Source organism: Salvelinus namaycush, chromosome 14 (genome assembly GCF_016432855.1).
Source record: "Salvelinus namaycush isolate Seneca chromosome 14, SaNama_1.0, whole genome shotgun sequence".
NCBI classification, from domain to species: domain Eukaryota; kingdom Metazoa; phylum Chordata; class Actinopteri; order Salmoniformes; family Salmonidae; genus Salvelinus; species Salvelinus namaycush.
In genome coordinates, this window is record NC_052320.1 from 189,957 (window position 1) to 210,857 (window position 20,901).

Genomic DNA, 20,901 nt, shown 5'->3' on the forward strand with positions numbered 1-20,901 from the left:
TGGTTCCCAGTGTAACCCTCTACATGACTCAGGCTGGTTCCCAGTGTAACCCTCTACATGATTGTCACCAGACTCTTCATCAACAATCTCCCTGACCACCTTCCTCTGATCAAGCCATGAACTGTCCCTTCATCTTTGGAGGATGACTCAAAGACTTGGCCTCTATTGGTTACCTAGACAACTATAGGCTACTCATGATGTATTGGTTGTTTGTTTTTTGCTTCTGATGGCTTTGAGATTGTTATGAAAAGCGCTATATACATTTAATCAATTATAATCATTATTATAATATTGCAGCTAAATAAATATATAGCTGTTACGTGTACGTGCTGACGTTTAATCACGCAGGCTACGTTGTGTCGAGCGTGGTGGAATGAGAACGCGCCTCAACCAATGAAAACGTGTGGTGGGCGTCCACAGCCGAGCCGCCCAGTTCCTTGTACGGCGGCCAGAGGGTAATTCCATATAAAGCCGTCTCCTTCCTTTTCTTCCTCGTTTACAGCATCCCTTGAATGCTCAGCTAGTCTCACGAGTTGAACCGACACCGAAGTTGTGCAGCTCTTCAAAAACCCGTCTTGTCATTTACCAAGCGGTCTCCATTACCTCAGGCATGGCTAGCTACCATAAACCCGACGAGAAGACTTTGCAGGGCCTGAAAGACATCGCTAACAAGCTGCGGATCAACTCTATCAAGGCAACATGCGCCTCCAACTCCGGGTAAGTTTAAAAAGTAATCAGGAACCCGTTTATTAACGTTGTGTAATGTATCTTGCTAGCTAACACGATACATTGAACTGAACGGGGCTGCAGCAGTAACCGTTGCGTGGACGTGCGGGCAGACTGTCAAACGGGTAGTTGTCGTTGGTTTAGTTAGCTAGTTAAACCAGCCAACTAACTAGCTAGTTAAACCAAGTACACAACGTTTCCCTTCACAGGTGTAATTCAGAGTTGACAACTTTTGAAGAAAGCTTGGCGTGAGATTTGCTAGGTGTATTTCATTGCCCCTGGCACAACCCCTAGATGGACGGGGGAATTCAATAAAACCACTGGTCAGGTGTATTCGGGATGCTTTGAACATTTTTAAATGAACTCAACATTTGACGACTTGTTTTTTGAGGGGGATTAAAATTTAAAGTATGCATTTAATTTTTCAAAAAATGTTTTAGGTTTGACATTTTATTCAGACAGTAATGAGAAGGGCAAATGGGAGAAACAGTTGGAAGAAGGGATTTATCCCTGTTCTCAGGTGTAAAGTTTTGTAACACATGCTGAGGAGTGTTACGACTACACATAGTCTCTGCACATGAAACTATCATATTTAATGGCTGTGTGTAACCAGATCATAAGTTCAGTCTGCTTGTCCATAGACTGCTTTCAATGTAAGGACACAAACACTTTGTAATTTGGGTGAACTCTCTCTTTAAAATGTATTCTCAAGGAGGGTTGGCCACCTGCGATATGTTTCCAAAGGTCTTGGTGTTTGATAAATGTAATTGTTTTTCAAATTAATTTCTCCATCACTCAACCTTCTAGAAAAAATCGAATTAATCAATATTCTTCAGGTGGTTTATGTCTGCTAGTTGAAGGAGAATACAATCTACTGAAGACAAGATGGCATCAATCAGCCCCTACACCCTAACCCAATGATAGTTTTCTATGTATTGCCCCCCCTCCCTCCCTCCCTCCTATAATCAAATGTACACTTCTGGGTTAAAACATTTGACACAACTGGACCAGTCATGCTTCATTGTGCCGCGGTTCACAGTACTAAGACAGGACCATGGTAGCGGTTCCGCTCGTCATGTTAAATTGCAGATGCTCCGATTTTAAAACGTTGTTTTTGAGCGCAGTTGGTAACGCGCTGATAATGAACTAATTAGACAAATAAAAACACTACTTTTCAATACGTGATTATGAGGGTCAAATATGCCTATGTCTCTCGGCCAATGTGTGAGTTGTCAGCTCTGGTCATTTGTAAAGTGTTCCATGTTAAGTCTAACTAGCAATATTAGCTAGCTACATCTGCGTAAAACTGGTACCGTTTTAAATGATCGTACATTTTATGGATGCACCATCAATCGTTACTTTTGGTTAACTTTTGATCAGATATAATCTAGATAGCTATGATTATCTGGGTGTGTTCATTCCACTGTTTCTGAAAGGTTTGCAACTGTTTTAGCGTTTTCAATTGTCCTTCCCGGTTTGATTCCGTTAAGAAACAGAATGGGAGGAATGAATACACCACTGGCATCATGACCATGTCGAATATATATATTTTAGTTATGGCTACATTTTAGCAAAGTTAACACATCACATGGAGAGATGTGCGGGTCTTGTGGTGGCCTTCTGTCTTTGATTATAAAGATAGTCCCACCATGCGTCCAGACAGCACCCTAGTAAAATACTGAATAAAGGATGAGCGTGTTTGGGGGGGTTTAGAAATGCCCTCTTGTCCCGCATTAACTGTTCTCTCTTCAAGCTTGGAACTTGCTTAGTCATAGGCTACACTTCTGCTCTAGCTACCTGCAGCACAGCGGTATTGATGTAAATAAATTAAAGTTGGGCTCCTCTCTCATTACAGAGAAGTATTTAAGCCAAGTCGAACTACATTTTTCTCACCATTATTGCCACAGTACAGAAGTGGTTCGTTCTCAACATGACATTCTGAATGTGTTTGTCACTGTGGGGAAGAAGGGGGCACTAATGTGGTTTTATGTGCCTGAAATTCCAACCTATTCACTATGTAGGTTAGTGCAACACATTTTGACCAGACATTTTTATTTATTTATTATATATATATATATTAGTACCATTTGTTACGTATAATCTACATACTGTTAGTGTGTGGGAGAGGTACTGAAGGGCTACAAAATAAGTTGTCCCCATCGGTAACTTTGTCAACCCAGAGCAGCTCTAGCCGGTCTGTCTGCCGTCGTGATGCCAACTCCTTGTCACTATGGGGTTGGTATGCCTCAGACAGATCTGGGACCAGGCAAAAGCAACTCCACTGTTGCTAAGAATTCAATGTAGTTTTCCTCCTCTGTTACAAAGATGCAGATTCATTTTGAATTCATGAGACAGTATCTTTCCATCCCCAGATTTTACTGCACGTGTTTACTTCTTACAACATTAGGTAGAGAGAACCTCACCTGTGGCTTAGATAAGGGTTAGTCTTTCACTTAAACAATGTGTGTGGAGCCAGAACGTTTATTTGGGTTATTTTCAGTTCATAAAATTACCATTTCCTCGTTAGGGTCTATGATCTTTTTCAGGTATGAAGACCAACCTGTTGATCACTTCCTGGTCTGTGTCACGCCCTGGCCTTAGTATTCTTTGTTTTCTTTATTATTTTAGTTAGGTCAGGGTGTGACATGGGGAATGTTTGTTTTGTCTCGTCTTGGGTGGTTATATGGTGAAGGGGGTGTTGGGTTTAGTGTATGGGGTTGTGTTTAGTGAATGTGTCTAGGTTATGTCTATGGTTGCCTGAGTGGTTCTCAATCAGAGACAGCTGTCTTTCATTTGTCTCTGATTGGGAGCCATATTTAAGGCAGCCATAGGCATTATGCGTTTGTGGGTAATTGTCTATGTAGAACGTTTGTAGCTTTTGTTATCGCACTTACGTTTGTAGCTTCACGGTCGTTTGTTTTGTTTTGTTATAAGTGTTCGTTTCGTGTTTCACTCGTCTCAAATAAAATATGTATTTTTCACACGCTGCGCCTTGGTCCACTCATTATCCTCAAGACGATCGTGACAGTCTGTCAGATGCCCAGTTGTCCACATCAACAGTATCCAGCCCTGATTCTGCACTAGTTCAGTTTCCTGCTTATGTGTTTTAAATTTTAAAATAATAAGAATTTAAAATATATATTGTTTTAGATAACGTAAGCTGCCTTTGGCTTAAACACCACGTTGGGTATTTAATGGGTTAAATCAGTCTAGCCTACTTCCCAAATATAGGCCTAGATTAGGAGTAGGATTTTGATGAGGCCTCGGCTACCATTCACCAAATCATTGATTTGTTACTGACTACTACAATACATAGCTGTTATTATATTGTACGCTTATCTTGCACCGTTTCAGTTTATGGGTAAATCCATTTGAGTTCAATAAGTGTTTTTTTGTGACAACATCCCCTGTGGTTGAAACACAACTTTCCATACATGCCCATGGAAGAAGTGGTTAGAAAATGACTTTTTGAACCTGAATGCCAAAACATTTACGGTGCTTAAAGTTGATCCATTTTGCATACCGTACTGAGACATCCATGTCTTCATCACTGGAAAAGAGAAACCGTTGCGTTTGTCATGTTAAAAAGCTTAAAATCACTTAACAGAAAATAAATCTCCCTTAAACCTCTATCTAAACGCATAAACTTTTGTTGTTTTCTGTTTATAAGATGGGGTATTTCCTGGTGACACTTTCTCCCTGTTTTCAGTAATAAACGTCACCAACCCAATGAGACCACCTCAGAGCAGGCTCAACTTGTCCAGCTCCTTTAGTCTGAACAATAGGGAGGAAGCAGAAAGATGGCCTGTGGCTCCTCTTCAGTTGAGACTATTTCCTCTTAACTTCCTCCTGACTGGCTGTGATTGCACTCGTATACTGTCCAGAAAAAGGGAACACGTTTGAAGTATGGAGAAGACTAACCTGTTATTGCTAAATAAAATGTTTTGTCATTTCCTGGTATTCAGACAGTTGCCCACAATGAAAACAAATAACCTTCCCTGGAAGGGAATCATGGTTTATCAGGTTTAGGCTTTTCTTAGAGAGATGAAGAGTAGCCTGTTTGAGAAGTCGGGCCTATAGGCGGACCTGGGGTGTGTTCAGTTTTCAACGTTTCTAGACGGTTTGTACGGCATGACACGTTTCCCCCCCAAAAACGGGGCGCACTGTTCAACAACCTTTTGAGGTACGTTTTCTCCTGTGTGGCCTAGTCAATATAAGGATGACTATCTGAAATGGTAGAACTCGTCCAGCACAACGTATAGGCCATAATAACACCTCAACTGGCTGTAATGTACCGTTTCCATTCAATTCCACATTGTACACCGTTCTGTCGTATTGAACGCCAGCCTGGGCTGCCTCATCGTTTCTTCATCATGGGTGACTTTATTGGTCCTCTTCTACACAGATGTAAGAACTGCTTTGTGTGTGTGTATTATATATATTTATTTTTTTATAGGATATTTTTGCTGAAAATCAAAACTGCTTTTACATAAAGTGTAATTTTCCCCAAAAATGCTTCAGCTGTCAGTATTTGGTGGGAACTTTGACTAAACTTTTCTCTTTCAGCAGGTGTCTGATACTGGATGAGCACCTTGTGGGTAAATGGTTTGAATACCATTCTGTTTTTTAATGGTGAAGAATGCAGTGACTGATACTGTGTGTAGATATGAGTTTGACTAAACGTTTACTAACAGCTAGTCCTAAATGGCATCCTATTCATACAGAACCCTATGGGCCCTGGTCAACAGAAGTAGTGCACTCTAAAGACTACGGCCATTTGGGACGCCACCTACACGTTCCCGCTGAATGACCCCCATAGGGAGTGGAGTGTTGACATGTTCAGGTTATCAGGAAGTAGATATGCTATTGGTCAACGACGCATGAGATTACAGGAAGTAGCGATACTATTAGTCAATGCATGGCTTTTTCAAAACTACCAGATTTTTGCAATATTCTAAACCACCACTGCTCTCCTGCAAATACCTGTTACAACACTGCTTGGCTTCTCTGTGGAGAGACTGTCCTGCTGAGTCTTAAGTGTCTCCTGGGTATGAGGCCTCTGTCTCCCTCATGAAGTCCAGGGCCGTGCTGCTTGTGCTCAGTGTTGTCTTCCCTGGGAAAATGTATTTTGAGCTCCAAGTGTTGGGACAGTGACATTGTTGTTTTGTCTCTGTACTCCAGCACTTTTGGTTAGAAAAGACGTGCAGACGGATTTAATTTCAGGATATTTTCATCCATATCGGGTGAACCGTTTAGACTTTTTGTACTTAGTCCCCCCCCCCCATTTTAGGGAACCAAAAGTATTGGGACAAATTCACTTGTGTAGTAAAGTATTTGGTCCCGTTTGTGGATGTTTCAGATTATTTTTGTGCCCAAATGTCAAGGACTTTGGAAGTTTCTTCAACTGCAGTCATTAAAACCATCAAGCGCTATGACGAAACTGGCTCTCATGAGGACCGTCACAGGAAAGGAAGACCCAGAGTTACCTCTGCTGCAGAGGATAAGTTCATTAGAGTTACCAGCCTCAGATTACAGCCCAAAATAAATGCTTCAGAGTTCAAGTAACAGACACATCTAAACATCAACTGTTCAGAGGAGACTGCGTGAATCAGGCCTTCGTGGTCGAATTGCTGCGAAGAAACCACTACTAAAGGACACCAATAATAAGAAGAGACTTGCTTGGGCCAAGAAACACGAACAATGGACTTTAGACCGGTGGAAATCTGTCCTTTTGGTCCGAGTCGAAATTTTTGGTTCCAACTGCTGTCTTTGTGAAACGCAGAGTAGGTGAACGGATGATCTCCGCATGTGTAGTTCCCACCATGACGCATGGAGGTGTGGGGGTGCTTTGCTGGTGACACTGTCTCGGATTTATTTAGAATTCAAGGCACATTTAACCAGCATGGCTACCAGAGCATTCTGCAGCGATACGCCATCCCATCTTGTTTAGGCTTAGTGGGACTATCATTTGTTTTTCAACAGGACGATGACCCAACACACCTCCAGGCTGTGTAAGGTCTATTTGACCAAGAAGGAGAGTGATCGAGTGCTGCATCAGATGACCTGGCCTCCACAATCACCCGACCTCAACCCAATTGAGACGGTTTGGGATGAGTTGGACTGCAGAGTGAAAGAAAAGCAGCCAACAAGTGCTCAGCATATGTGGGAACTCCCAGTTCCTGCCGCTGAAAAACATCCCCACAACATGATTCTGCCACCACCATACTTCATCGTAGGGTTGGTGCCAGGTTTCCTCCAGACATGATGATTGGCATTCAGCCCAAAGAGTTCAATCTTGGTTTCATCAGACCAGAGAATCACGGTCTGAGTGTCTTCAGGTGCCTTTTGGCAAACTCCAAGCGGGCTGTTGTGCCTTATTTTTACTGAGTGGCTTCTGTCTTTTCACTCTGTCCTGATTGTTGGAGTGCTGCAGAGCTGGTTGTCCTTCTGGAAGGTTCTCCACAGAGGAACTCTGGAGCTCTCAGGGTGACCATCGGGTTCTTAGTCACCTCCCTGACCAAGGCCCTTCGTCCCCGATTGTTCAGTCTGGCTGGGCGGCCAGCTCTATGAAGAGTCTTGCTGGTTCCAAACTAATCCCATTTAAGAATGATGGAGGCCACTGTTCTTGGGGACCTTCAATGATGCAGAAATGTTTTGGTACCCTTCCCCAGATCTGTGCCTCGACACAATCCTGTCTCTGAGCTCTACGGAGAATTCCTTTGACCTCATGGCTTGTTCTTTTTTCTTACATGTAGTCAACTGTAGGACCTTATATAGACAGGTGTGTGCCTTTCCAAATCATGTCCAATCAACTGAATGTACCACAGGTGGACTCCAATCAAGTTGTAGAAACATCTCAAGGATGATCAATGGAAACAGGATGCACCTGAGCTCAATTTAGCCTCCTAACAAAGGGTCTGAATACTTATGTAAATGCATTTCCATGTTTAATTTTATACATTTGCAAAAACTTCTAAACCTGTTCGATTTGTCATTGAGGTATTATGTCTAGATTGAGGACATTTTTTTATTTAATCCATTTTAGAATAAGGCTGTAATGTAACGATGTTGAACTAGTCAAGGGGTGTGAATACTTTGCGACCTGTGCATGCAACTCTTAACGTGAGTGGTTTGGGTTTCCGTTAACAGCAGGCTGTGATGTCACGTTTCACCAACACTGCCCTCTCTCTCTCCCGTCTCTAACCAGTCACCCCACCACATGTTGCAGTGCAGCAGAGCTCATGTCCGTGCTGTTCTTCCACACCATGCGTTACAAAGCCACTGACCCACGCAACCAGTGTAACGACCGCTTCGTGCTGTCTAAGGTGATCCTGCCCGCGCACACACTCCATACACACTTACATGCCCTGCCCCCACACACTCCATACACACTTACATGCCCGCGCACACACTCCATACACACTTACATGCCCCGCCCCCCACACACACTCCATACACACTCCATACACACTTACATGCCCCGCCCCACACACACTCCATACACACTTACATGCCCCGCCCCCACACACACTCCATACACACTTACATGCCCCGCCCCACACACACTTACATGCCCCGCCCCCACACACACTCCATACACACTTACATGCCCCGCCCCCACACACACACTTACATGCCCCCCCCCCACACACACACGGTTCACATGTCAAGGGTTCTCTTTTCATTTGCACTACATTTCCCATGCTCCCCTCTGCATCGTGTACGGTGTTCTGATTGGCTGCTGCGTTCCTCCAGGGTCATGCTGCACCAATCCTGTACGCTGCCTGGGCGGAGGCGGGCTTTGTGAAAGAGGCCGACCTGATCAACCTGAGGAAGCTCGACTCTGACCTGGAGGGTCACCCCACACCTGTAAGTAACCCCTGACCCCAATGTACTGAAAAGTTGCTCAAAACGGAAGTACTGACAAACGGGAAGGGACTACCTTGTGTTTCCTGTAGTTGCAAAAATGTTTTTGAAATGTTTTCAGTGGCGATGCCTTAATGAACATGGTCCAGCTCAGGTTTGACTAACTCTGACTGTTCTACAGAAACTGGAGTTTGTTGACGTGGCAACGGGGTCTCTAGGACAGGGGCTGGGGGCTGCCTGCGGGATGGCCTACACCGGGAAACACTTCGACAAGTCCAGGTACACACACACACACACACACATCTTCCAAAGCCTTGACACTATCCCTCAAAGCACCCGTCACCCATCTGTGCTGTTCTCAGAAGGTTAAGGGTCACCCACAGAGGGCGTTGACAGTTTTAAAGAGCCTTGTGTACACTTTCTGAAGAGAGAAGTTATTCTATGGCTTTGGTAAATGTATTTGGATTAATCAGGGGTTCTGCGTCTTCTCCAGAACCCTTCGCACGGCTATGATTCTATAAGGAAATGAAGTGTAACGCTAGAGATGAGTTACAGACTTCTCTCAGGCTCATGTCAATCAGAGCAGGGAGGGATCATAGAAGGTGAATCTGGTTCTGTGAGGTACAGGCTCATGTCAATCAGAGCAGGGAGGGATCATAGATGGTGAATCTAGTTCTGTGAGAGGTCCAGGCTCATGTCAATCAGAGCAGGGAGGGATCATAGATGGTGAATCTAGTTCTGTGAGAGGTCCAGGCTCATGTCAATCAGAGCAGGGAGGGATCATAGAAGGTGAATCTAGTTCTGTGAGTTACAGGCTTCTCTCAGCCATGTGTGTTGGTTTCAAGCATAAATAACAATGTTTACGCAAACCGTAAGCCTGGGCCAGCCCGGGCGGAAAACCTACTTTTACCGGATCCGGCCAAATAGGTCCCTGAAAAAAAACAGTCAAAAAGGAGAGGTGCAGAGTCTGGCTCAAATGAAGCACTTTAATGACTGGTGACATCTTGAACAGGTGTCTCTGGTGATTTTATTTTAAATGAGTCTGTTTATGAATATGTGAACTGTAATTTCTCTCTGTCCCTAGTTACCGTGTGTACTGCATGCTGGGTGATGGGGAGTGTTCGGAGGGGGCTGTCTGGGAGGCCATGGCGTTTGGTTCCCACTACAACCTGGATAACCTGGTGGCTATTATCGACGTTAACCGCCTGGGACAGAGTGAAGCTGCTCCTCTCAAACACAACATGGACGTGTACCGTAAACGCTGCGACGCCTTCGGGTCAGTACCCCCCCCTCTCTCTCGTCCTTCGCTCCTCTCCTCTCATACTGTCAGTCTTCCATACTGCCCTGTGTTCGGGTCAGTACCCCCCCCCCCCCCCCGCTCTCTCGTCCTTCGCTCCTCTCATACTGTCAGTCTTCCATACTGCCCTGCGTTCTGGTCAGTACCCCCCCCCTCGCTCTCTCGTCCTTCGCTCCTCTCCTCTCATACTGTCAGTCTTCCATACTGCCCTGCGTTCGGGTCAGTACCCCCTCTCTCTCTCGTCCTTCGCTCCTCTCCTCTCATACTGTCAGTCTTCCATACTGCCCTGTCTCTCATTGTTTAACTGTGTAGGTGGAACACGTATGTGGTGGATGGTCATGATGTCGAGGAGCTGTGTAAAGCTCTGTGGCAGGCCCAGCAGGTGAAGGGGAAACCCACCATGATCCTGGCCAAGACCTTCAAGGGGAGAGGACTCAAAGGTATGGGAGAGGCTGGGGGGGGGGAAGGTATGGGAGAGGTGTGACAACAGACCCGTGTTCGATCCCAGGCTGTGTTACAGCTGGCTGTGACTGAGAGACCCATGAGGCAGCGCACAATGGCCCAGCATCGTCCGTGTTAGGGGGGGGGAGGTATGGGGGAGGGTTTGGGGGAGGCTGAGATGTCCTTGTCCCATCGCGCTCTAGCGGGCTCAGTGGCGGGCTGGGTGCACGCTGACACGGTCGCCAGGTGTAACGCTGTTTCCTCCGACACATTGATGCGGCTGGTTTCCAGGTTAAGGGGTCATTGTGTCAAGAAGCCGTTGGTTGTGTTTCGGAGGACGCAATACTTTTTGTTACCATTTTTCCTCTTGTTTTATTTAAACTCTTGTTTAAGGGCTTGTAAGAAGCATTTCACGGTAAAGTCTACACCTGTTATTCTGTGAGTGACTGATAATGAAATTAATGACTAAATCTGTCTTCCTCTTCTCCAGGCATTGAGGATATGGAGAACTGGCATGGTAAGCCCATGCCTAAGGACCGTGCAGAGGAGGCAATTAAAGACTTGGAGGCTCAGATTCAGAACCCCAACAAGACCATCTGCCCCGAGCTACCTAAAGAAGATACCGCCCCTGCTGACCTCTCACCTATCACCCTGCCCTCCCCGCCAAACTACAAGATTGGGGATAAGGTGAACACCCGCTCCCCCGCAGAGAGCGACACCCACTCCCCCGCGGAGAGGGGGATACACGGTTAACCCCTCTCCTCTCTCTCCTCCTAGGTGGCTACTCGTAAGGCGTATGGCGTGGCCCTGGCTAAACTGGGTCAGTCCAGTCAGAGGGTGGTCGCTCTGGATGCTGACATGAAGAACTCGACCTTCTCTGAGATGTTCCACAAGGCCTTCCCTGAACGCTTCGTCGAGTGCTTCATCGCTGAACAGAACATGGTGAGATGGAGGGGAGGGACGAGACTGGGGGGTGAGAGAGACCATGGTGAGATGGAGGGGAGGGACGAGACTGGGGGGTGAGGAAGAACATGGTGAGATGGATGTAGGAGGGACGAGACTGGGGGGTGAGAGAGAACATGGTGAGATGGATGTAGGAGGGACGAGACTGGGAGGTGAGAGAACATGGTGAGATGGATGTAGGAGGGACGAGACTGGGAGGTGAGAGAGAACATGGTGAGATGGATGTAGGAGGGACGAGACTGGGGGGTGAGAGAGAACATGGTGAGATGGATGTAGGAGGGACGAGACTGGGGGGTGAGAGAACATGGTGAGATGGATGTAGGAGGGACGAGACTGGGGGGTGAGAGAGAACATGGTGAGATGGATGTAGGAGGGACGAGACTGGGAGGTGAGAGAGAACATGGTGAGATGGATGTAGGAGGGACGAGACTGGGGGGTGAGAGAGAACATGGTGAGATGGATGTAGGAGGGACGAGACTGGGGGGTGAGGAAGAACATGGTGAGATGGATGTAGGAGGGACGAGACTGGGGGGTGAGAGAACATGGTGAGATGGATGTAGGAGGGACGAGACTGGGGGGTGAGAGAACATGGTGAGATGGATGTAGGAGGGACGAGACTGGGGGGTGAGAACATGGTGAGATGGATGTAGGAGGGACGAGACTGGGGGGTGAGAGAGAACATGGTGAGATGGATGTAGGAGGGACGAGACTGGGAGGTGAGAGAGAACATGGTGAGATGGATGTAGGAGGGACGAGACTGGGGGGTGAGAGAGAACATGGTGAGATGGATGTAGGAGGGACGAGACTGGGAGGTGAGAGAGAACATGGTGAGATGGATGTAGGAGGGACGAGACTGGGGGGTGAGAGAGAACATGGTGAGATGGATGTAGGAGGGACGAGACTGGGGGGTGAGGAAGAACATGGTGAGATGGATGTAGGAGGGACGAGACTGGGGGGTGAGAGAGAACATGGTGAGATGGATGTAGGAGGGACGAGACTGGGGGGTGAGGAAGAACATGGTGAGATGGATGTAGGAGGGATGAGACTGGGGGGTGAGGAAGAACATGGTGAGGGTGTAGAAGGGGAGAGGAAGAACATTGATCCTGATTCGCTATCCCCTCCCAATGATTATCCAATTGGAAATCTTTTTTTCCCCCCTCCACAGAACACATTGGTATCAGTTGCTAAGCAACCATTTTTTGTTTGTCCCGATGAAACCAGTCTGTCAAAAGTTGCTTGTTGACTTCTAAATAGTCAAACTAAATACATACCAACCACAAAACCGCTTAGTTTTAAACCTAGAAATACAACATGCCTAGCTAACAGCTAAATGTTCGATTACATAATTTATCAACTGTTACAATTCTAAATTTGAGGCTCCACATGTTGTCAATGAAAATATTGTCATTTCCAACAACCAATGAGCAACCCCCGCCGTAAATCCAACACATATTGATCTTTGAGATGGCTGAAAACCCAGACTATTTGGCCAGGCGTTGAATGTTAGCTGAAGAGACTGGTAACGTACTAAGACGAGGTTAATGGCTTCAGTCTGTCCGGTAAGGTCCCCGTAGTTGTTAGTAGGTTCACGGTGCCTCTGTCTCCTAACTGTAGTGTTGTAAAGAAAGGTTCACAGGTCACACTGTGTAATCAGTCCCGTATCAGCCTCTAACTAGCTGGCAGATTAAGGGCGCAGGCAAACTGGCACGTTGATTTTTCGGTCATTTCCAGTGCTTTCTCAGTGGGAGTCATACGTTGACGGACAGCGACGGTGTCCCTGTCCAGAAAATCTCCATCCTAACTCCTGTTCTATGACTAGCTGTGTAATCTTAACTTCTGTTCTGGTCAGGGCTCTGTTGGGTCAGGTTAATCTGAGTCTCTGCTCCTAGACCTCACCCTAATCTCTACCACGCTGTAACCTGACGCTGCCAGGAGCCAGGGTAGTAGGATACAGGGAGAGTTGTAGTACATCTCATTCTAGTAGGATACACTACAACCCTCTCTGTATCTCATTCTGTTGTAGGAGATCAATAAATCCTCCAGCAAAAGTATCCACGTGTCCTGATTGGTCCAGCTTTCAGAATGCTGTCCTGATTGGTCCAGCTTTCAGAATGCTGTCCTGATTGGTCCAGCTTTCAGAATGCTGTCCTGATTGGTCCAGCTTTCAGAATGCTGTCCTGATTGGTCCAGCTTTCAGAATGCTGTCCTGATTGGTCCAGCTTTCAGAATGCTGTCCTGTTTGGTCCAGCTTTCAGAATGTTTGAGGTGTTAGACGGCACTGTCTGCTATGTCCCAAATGGCACTCTAGGACCCTTACGGCTCTGGTTAAAAGTAGTGCACTATAAAGGGAATATGGTGCTATTTGGCACAGTCCTGTAATTATCATCATTCTGTTTCTCTGTGTCTAGTAGGATCTTACATTGGAGGGTTAATGCCTTCACAGCCCCCGGTGCCCTCAATAGAAATACTACTAAATATGCCTTCACAGCCCCCAATAGAAATACTACTAAATATGCCTTCACAGCCCCCAATAGAAATACTACTAAATATGCCTTCACAGCCCCCAATAGAAATACTACTAAATATGCCTTCACAGCCCCCGGTGCCCTCAATAGAAATACTACTAAATATGCCTTCACAGCCCCCAATAGAAATACTACTAAATATGCCTTCACAGCCCCCAATAGAAATACTACTAAATATGCCTTCACAGCCCCCAATAGAAATACTACTAAATATGCCTTCACAGCCCCCGGTGCCCCCAATAGAAATACTACTAAATATGCCTTCACTGCCCCCAATAGAAATACTACTAAATATGCCTTCACAGCCCCCGGTGCCCCCAATAGAAATACTACTAAATATGCCTTCACAGCCCCCGGTGCCCCCAATAGAAATACTACTAAATATGCCTTCACAGCCCCCGGTGCCCCCAATAGAAATACTACTAAATATGCCTTCACAGCCCCCGGTGCCCCCAATAGAAATACTACTAAATATGCCTTCACAGCCCCCGGTGCCCCCAATAGAAATACTACTAAATATGCCTTCACAGCCCCCGGTGCCCCCAATAGAAATACTACTAAATATGCCTTCACAGCCCCCGGTGCCCCCAATAGAAATACTACTAAATATGCCTTCACAGCCCCCGGTGCCCCCAATAGAAATACTACTAAATATGCCTTCACAGCCCCCGGTGCCCCCAATAGAAATACTACTAAATATGCCTTCACAGCCCCCGGTGCCCCCAATAGAAATACTACTAAATATGCCTTCACAGCCCCCGGTGCCCCCAATAGAAATACTACTAAATATGCCTTCACAGCCCCCGGTGCCCCCAATAGAAATACTACTAAATATGCCTTCACAGCCCCCGGTGCCCCCAATAGAAATACTACTAAATATGCCTTCACAGCCCCCGGTGCCCCCAATAGAAATACTACTAAATATGCCTTCACAGCCCCCGGTGCCCCCAATAGAAATACTACTAAATATGCCTTCACAGCCCCCGGTGCCCCCAATAGAAATACTACTAAATATGCCTTCACAGCCCCCGGTGCCCCCAATAGAAATACTACTAAATATGCCTTCACAGCCCCCGGTGCCCCCAATAGAAATACTACTAAATATGCCTTCACAGCCCCCGGTGCCCCCAATAGAAATACTACTAAATATGCCTTCACAGCCCCCGGTGCCCCCAATAGAAATACTACTAAATATGCCTTCACAGCCCCCGGTGCCCCCAATAGAAATACTACTAAATATGCCTTCACAGCCCCCGGTGCCCCCAATAGAAATACTACTAAATATGCCTTCACAGCCCCCGGTGCCCCCAATAGAAATACTACTAAATATGCCTTCACAGCCCCCGGTGCCCCCAATAGAAATACTACTAAATATGCCTTCACAGCCCCCGGTGCCCCCAATAGAAATACTACTAAATATGCCTTCCCAGCCCCCGGTGCCCCCAATAGAAATACTACTAAATATGCCTTCCCAGCCCCCGGTGCCCCCAATAGAAATACTACTAAATATGCCTTCCCAGCCCCCGGTGCCCCCAATAGAAATACTACTAAATATGTATGTATTAAGGTATATTATCCCCATTTAGTTCCTGCCAAGGCAGCGGCTACTCTTCCTGTGGTCCAGCAACATTTAAGGCAGTTATATACTAGTTAAAATATAACATTTTACATCACATTGTTCCCTGAAACCACTACTCTACCTCATATCTACAACATCCGTGTGTGTTATCATGTGCCTGTACAGACCCCCTGGGTCACAAACAGAGGACTAGTTTAATAATATTATTGTTTAGGTGAGTGTGGCAATTGGCTGTGCCACGAGAGACCGCACAGTGGCGTTTGCCAGCACCTTCGCTGCCTTCCTGTCCAGGGCCTACGACCACATCAGAATGGCCGCCGTCTCCGAGTCTAACATCAACTTGGCTGGGTCTCACTGCGGCGTCTCCATCGGTCAGTACTGTGCGTCTGTCGCTCTCTGCGTATCAAATCTCACCTGTCCCCCTTTCCCTCGACCAATCGCACTCTACTTCCCCTTCCCTCGACCAATCGCACTCTACTTCCCCTTCCCTCGACCAATCACACTGTACTTCCCTTTCCTTCGACCAATCACACTGTACTTCCTATGGCCCCAGGTGAGGATGGCCCCTCCCAGATGGCGTTGGAGGACATTGCTATGTTCCGCGCTATCCCAACATGCACTGTGTTCTACCCCAGCGATGGCGTGTCTGCTGAGAGGTCTGTGGAATTGGCTGCGAACACCAAGGTAGGAACCACACACCTATTCAACATAGTGGGTTTTGGGGTTTGGGGGGGTAACCCCAGCCTGGACTCGAACCGGGTCCGGAGACTGTCAACCCAACACCGTAGTCGTTACACCGACAGATCCACACCACTTGACGAGGTTGGGATTCTTGTCGCTACAATAAGTTTGTTGCCATACCAACTGGACGTGACTGGACGTGACTGGACGTGACTGGACGTGACTGGACGTGACTGGACGTGACTGGACGTGACTGGGCGTGACTGGACGTGACTTGACGCAGAATATTAATATCAGGTACCAGAATATACAGGAATACATTCATCAGCCTTCATTATAGCCTCTACGTACAGTACCACTCTACATTTACATTTAAGTCATTTAGCAGACGCTCTTATCCAGAGCGACTTACAAGTTGGTGCATTCACCATACATACATACATACATACATACATACATACAGTACCACATTGTAGACAAGACGCCACTATGCAAATCCATGAGTTTTATATATATATAATATACATATGAACTAAGCCTGGACTACATCTCTGTGTCTAATATATTTCAGGGAATCTGTTTTATCCGCATCACCAGACCAGAACTGAAAGTGATCTACGACCCCGACGAGAAGTTTGAGGTGGGCGTGGCCAAGGTGGTGCGTCAGTCCGACAGCGACAAGGTGACTGTGATTGGAGCTGGAGTCACTCTGCATGAAGCCCTGACTGCTGCTGATGAGCTGGCCAGCGAGGGTAAGAGCGCCTCCGTGTGGCCTGGCAGGGAATTACACCACAAACTGTGTCCAGGGCCCTTAGTCATAGGCTGTGTTTACACAGGTGGGACAAATCTGATCTTTCTCCCCAATTTGGACTTTTGACAGTAATTGGGCATCCTGACATTGTGTCTGAGTAGGACTGCTTATCTAGGGTCAGGTCTCCCCGGTCCGTTTAGGGTCAGGTCTCCCCGGTCCGTGTCATCTGATCTAAAAGGCTGATATAGGATCAGTGTGCGTGGCCATTGTAGAAGCCCTCAGACATTTTGCTGCTATACACAGTTATTATGATATCTGAGTGATTCAAACCCCCCCCACCCCTCTACGCTGCTGCTACTCTCTGTTTATCATCTATGCATAGTCACTTTAACTATACCTTCATGTACATACTACCTTGACTAACTGGAGCCCCCGCACGTTGACTCTGTACCAGTACCCCCTGTATATAGCCTCCACATTGACTCTGTACCGGTACACCCTGTATATAGCCTCCACATTGACTCTGTACCGGTACACCCTGTATATAGCCTCCACATTGACTCTGTACCGGTACCCCCTGTATATAGCCTCCACATTGACTCTGTACCGGTACCCCCTGTATATAGCCTCCACATTGACTCTGTACCGGTACCCCCTGTATATAGCCTCCACATTGACTCTGTACCGGTACCCCCTGTATATAGCCTCCACATTGACTCTGTATCGGTACCCCCCTGTATATAGCCTCCACATTGACTCTGTACCGGTACACCCTGTATATAGCCTCCACATTGACTCTGTACCGGTACCCCCTGTATATAGCCTCCACATTGACTCTGTACCGGTACCCCCTGTATATAGCCTCCACATTGACTCTGTACCGGTACCCCCTGTATATAGCCTCCACATTGACTCTGTACCGTAACACCCTGTATATAGCCTCCACATTGACTCTGTACCAGTACCCCCTGTATATAGCCTCCACATTGACTCTGTACCGGTACCCCCCTGTATATAGCCTCCACATTGACTCTGTACCGGTACCCCCTGTATATAGCCTCCACATTGACTCTGTACCGGTACCCCCCTGTATATAGCCTCCACATTGACTCTGTACCGTAACACCCTGTATATAGTCACCACATTGACTCTGTACCAGTACCCCCTGTATATAGCCTCCACATTGACTCTGTACCGGTACACCCTGTATATAGCCTCCACATTGACTCTGTACCAGTACCCCCTGTATATAGCCTCCACATTGACTCTGTACCGGTACCCCCTGTATATAGCCTCCACATTGACTCTGTACCGGTACCCCCTGTATATAGCCTCCACATTGACTCTGTACCGGTACCCCCTGTATATAGCCTCCACATTGACTCTGTACCGGTACCCCCTGTATATAGCCTCCACATTGACTCTGTACCGTAACACCCTGTATATAGCCTCCACATTGACTCTGTACCGGTACCCCCTGTATGTAGCCTCCACATTGACTCTGTACCGGTACCCCCTGTATGTAGCCTCCACATTGACTCTGTACCGGTACACCCTGTATATAGCCTCCACATTGACTCTGTACCGGTACCCCCTGTATATAGCCTCCACATTGACTCTGTACCGGTACACCCTGTATATAGCCTCCACATTGACTCTGTACCGGTACCCTCACAGCTAGAATTGCTGCCAAAGGTGTGACTTGGGGGTGTGAATTTTTATATAAATTAGATTTCATTTTCAACAAAGTGACAAAATTACTTTGTCATTTGAGGTATTGTGTGTAGATGGGTGAGAATCTATTCCATTTAAAATTCAGACTGTTTAACAACAAAATGTGGCTTAAGTCAAGGGCTATGAATACTTCCTGAAGGATCTGTACCTAATGGATTTAGGCCCTTTGGGTTTTTAATAATGAAATATATCATCTAGAATTTATGCTTTTTGATCGAGACTTTGGGCTCATTGGTGTGTGTAGGAGTGAACATCCGTGTGATCGACCCGTTCACCATCAAGCCCCTGGATGCCGCCACCATCTTGTCGAGCGCCCACGCCACCGGCGGGAGAATCATCACCGTCGAGGACCACTACAGAGAGGGTGGGTGTTGAACTGTTCCAGCTAACCGTTGTTATCCGGTGTTTTCCGGTGGGGGGGGGAGGGGTGCAACATCTTACCCCTGTCTCTTTCTTTGTCCAGGGGGTCTGGGGGAGGCGGTGCTGTCTGCAGTCGGGGAGGAGCCTGGTATCGTTGTGACGCGACTAGCGGTGAACCGTATACCCCGGAGTGGAAAACCTCAGGAGTTACTCGACCTGTACGGCATCAGCGCCAAACACATCGTCAACACCGTGCGCCAAACCTTCGCCAACTGAGACGGTCGTCTCAGCGCTTGTCTCCCAAATGGCACCCTATTCCCTATGTAGTGCACTACTTTTGACCAGGTTTCCTATTGGGCTAGTGCACTAGGTTGAGTATAGGGTGCCATTTTGGGACATCTCTTTCCCTCAAGTCTGTACACATTTACCAACTTCATGTTCTCCATCCCTCTCTCCGCAGTCTGAGGGGAAAGAGGGCTTAAAAAACCTACTTCCCTCCCATCTACCACGAGTGTTAAACAGAACAGGGCTCTCTAGCGCCCCTTGTGGCTGCAAGTCAGAGTATACAGCAAGACAATAGCTGCAGTGTCGCAGCAGCAGAGCCAATAGGCTAGCTCTCAGCAGACAGGGAGGGTTCTGAGTGATGTCTTGACCATCCCTGAAGGGTAATATGCAGTAATGTTTCTAGATAATTCTTTACACACCTTAATGCAGCCTCGTTCTAATGAACCCTCTTTATTTTTCGGCTAAACTGTAATTGAGCAATAAGGCCTGAGGGGGGGGGGGGTGGTATACGGCCAATATATCACGGCATCAGGGCTGTTCTTAGGCACGACGTATCGCGGAGCATACAGCCTGGGTACAGCCCTTAGCCGTGGTATATTGGTCATATATCACAACCCCAGAGGTGCCTTACTGCTGTTGTAACAATACAGTTCACTATCCAGGGAACCGGGTGCCTTCTGGGACTATCCTGGGTATAGAACGAGGTTTGTTTTGAGCTTGTCGTGTTCTCTGCACGTCCAGACGATGCTGAACTATCAGTCGGTGTGTTTCAAATGAAGCTAAATGTATATTTCTTTTCAGATCTTTCTGTTTCTCGGGTTGGTCTCTTTTCATTCCAGCTGCTAACAATGTCATCTTTTATCTCGTTCCACATTCCGTGTGTTATCATGGTTCCACATTCCGTGTGTTGTCATGGTTCCACATTCCGTGTGTTGTCATGGTTCCACATTCCGTGTGTTGTCATGGTTCCACCTGCTTGATAATGAACCTCTCCATAGCACTGTTAGACACCAGCTCCAGGAGGAACCGGAAGGTTCCTGACTAACGTCTGCTTGTTGCTGGTCATAGCCTTAATTAGCAGTGAAACTGATGCAGGGAATCTACATTCAATGGACCTGAGTTGTATGTGAGAACTTAAATAACTTGTGAACTTTAAACTGCTATATGACCACATGTGTTCTTCTAGGCTGGTTGTGGTGATCTGGCTCGTGTTGATTTCTGGGTATTATCTGACCCTAGTATCTCCAGTCATGTCTGTTGCCAGTCAACGGTTGGTTTGCATTGCCATGGTAACGCTGAAATAATAAACTACAACTTGACCCAATGTTACTAGTTTGGAATCTTTTTTTTACCCAATTTGACTTGTCACATTTTCCCCAGGAAAGCCCTGCTGGACAGTCAGTGTAGTTGGAACCACGTGGAACTGGTGAAGCCCCAGGATTTCCTTAATATGAACTCACTCACTCAAATCTTTGAGTTTTATATTTTTGGTCTGTATAGTAGTTAGTCTAAACCGTTTGGAAGTCTCCAGGAGGGAATCCTCTATTTCATGGAAACTCCTGAAGTATGAAAAGGTACATGGTAACCGTTGCATTAAATAGTTTAAAAGTAATTGCCTCTTTCTATCAAGTGCGATTACATTTTAGGTAAAAGACCGGGCCTAGTTGAAGTCTACACCGCTTTCAGTTTGTTG

At 46.7% G+C, this 20,901-nt stretch overlaps 1 protein-coding gene across 1 annotated transcript; it reads left to right on the forward strand.

Annotated features, from left to right (window-relative positions):
• The first annotated feature begins 443 nt into the window (after window positions 1-443).
• LOC120059013 (transketolase-like) lies at window positions 444-20,532 on the forward strand. Its single transcript, XM_039007771.1, has 13 exons — window positions 444-717; window positions 7,934-8,051; window positions 8,482-8,595; window positions 8,774-8,871; window positions 9,677-9,868; window positions 10,202-10,329; window positions 10,821-11,017; window positions 11,108-11,272; window positions 15,612-15,768; window positions 15,951-16,081; window positions 16,650-16,830; window positions 18,808-18,927; window positions 19,027-20,532. The coding sequence occupies exons 1-13, from the start codon at window positions 611-613 to the stop codon at window positions 19,197-19,199; spliced, it is 1,881 nt and encodes a 626-aa protein (XP_038863699.1). The 5' UTR covers window positions 444-610; the 3' UTR covers window positions 19,200-20,532.
• The last annotated feature ends 369 nt before the right edge of the window (window positions 20,533-20,901 follow it).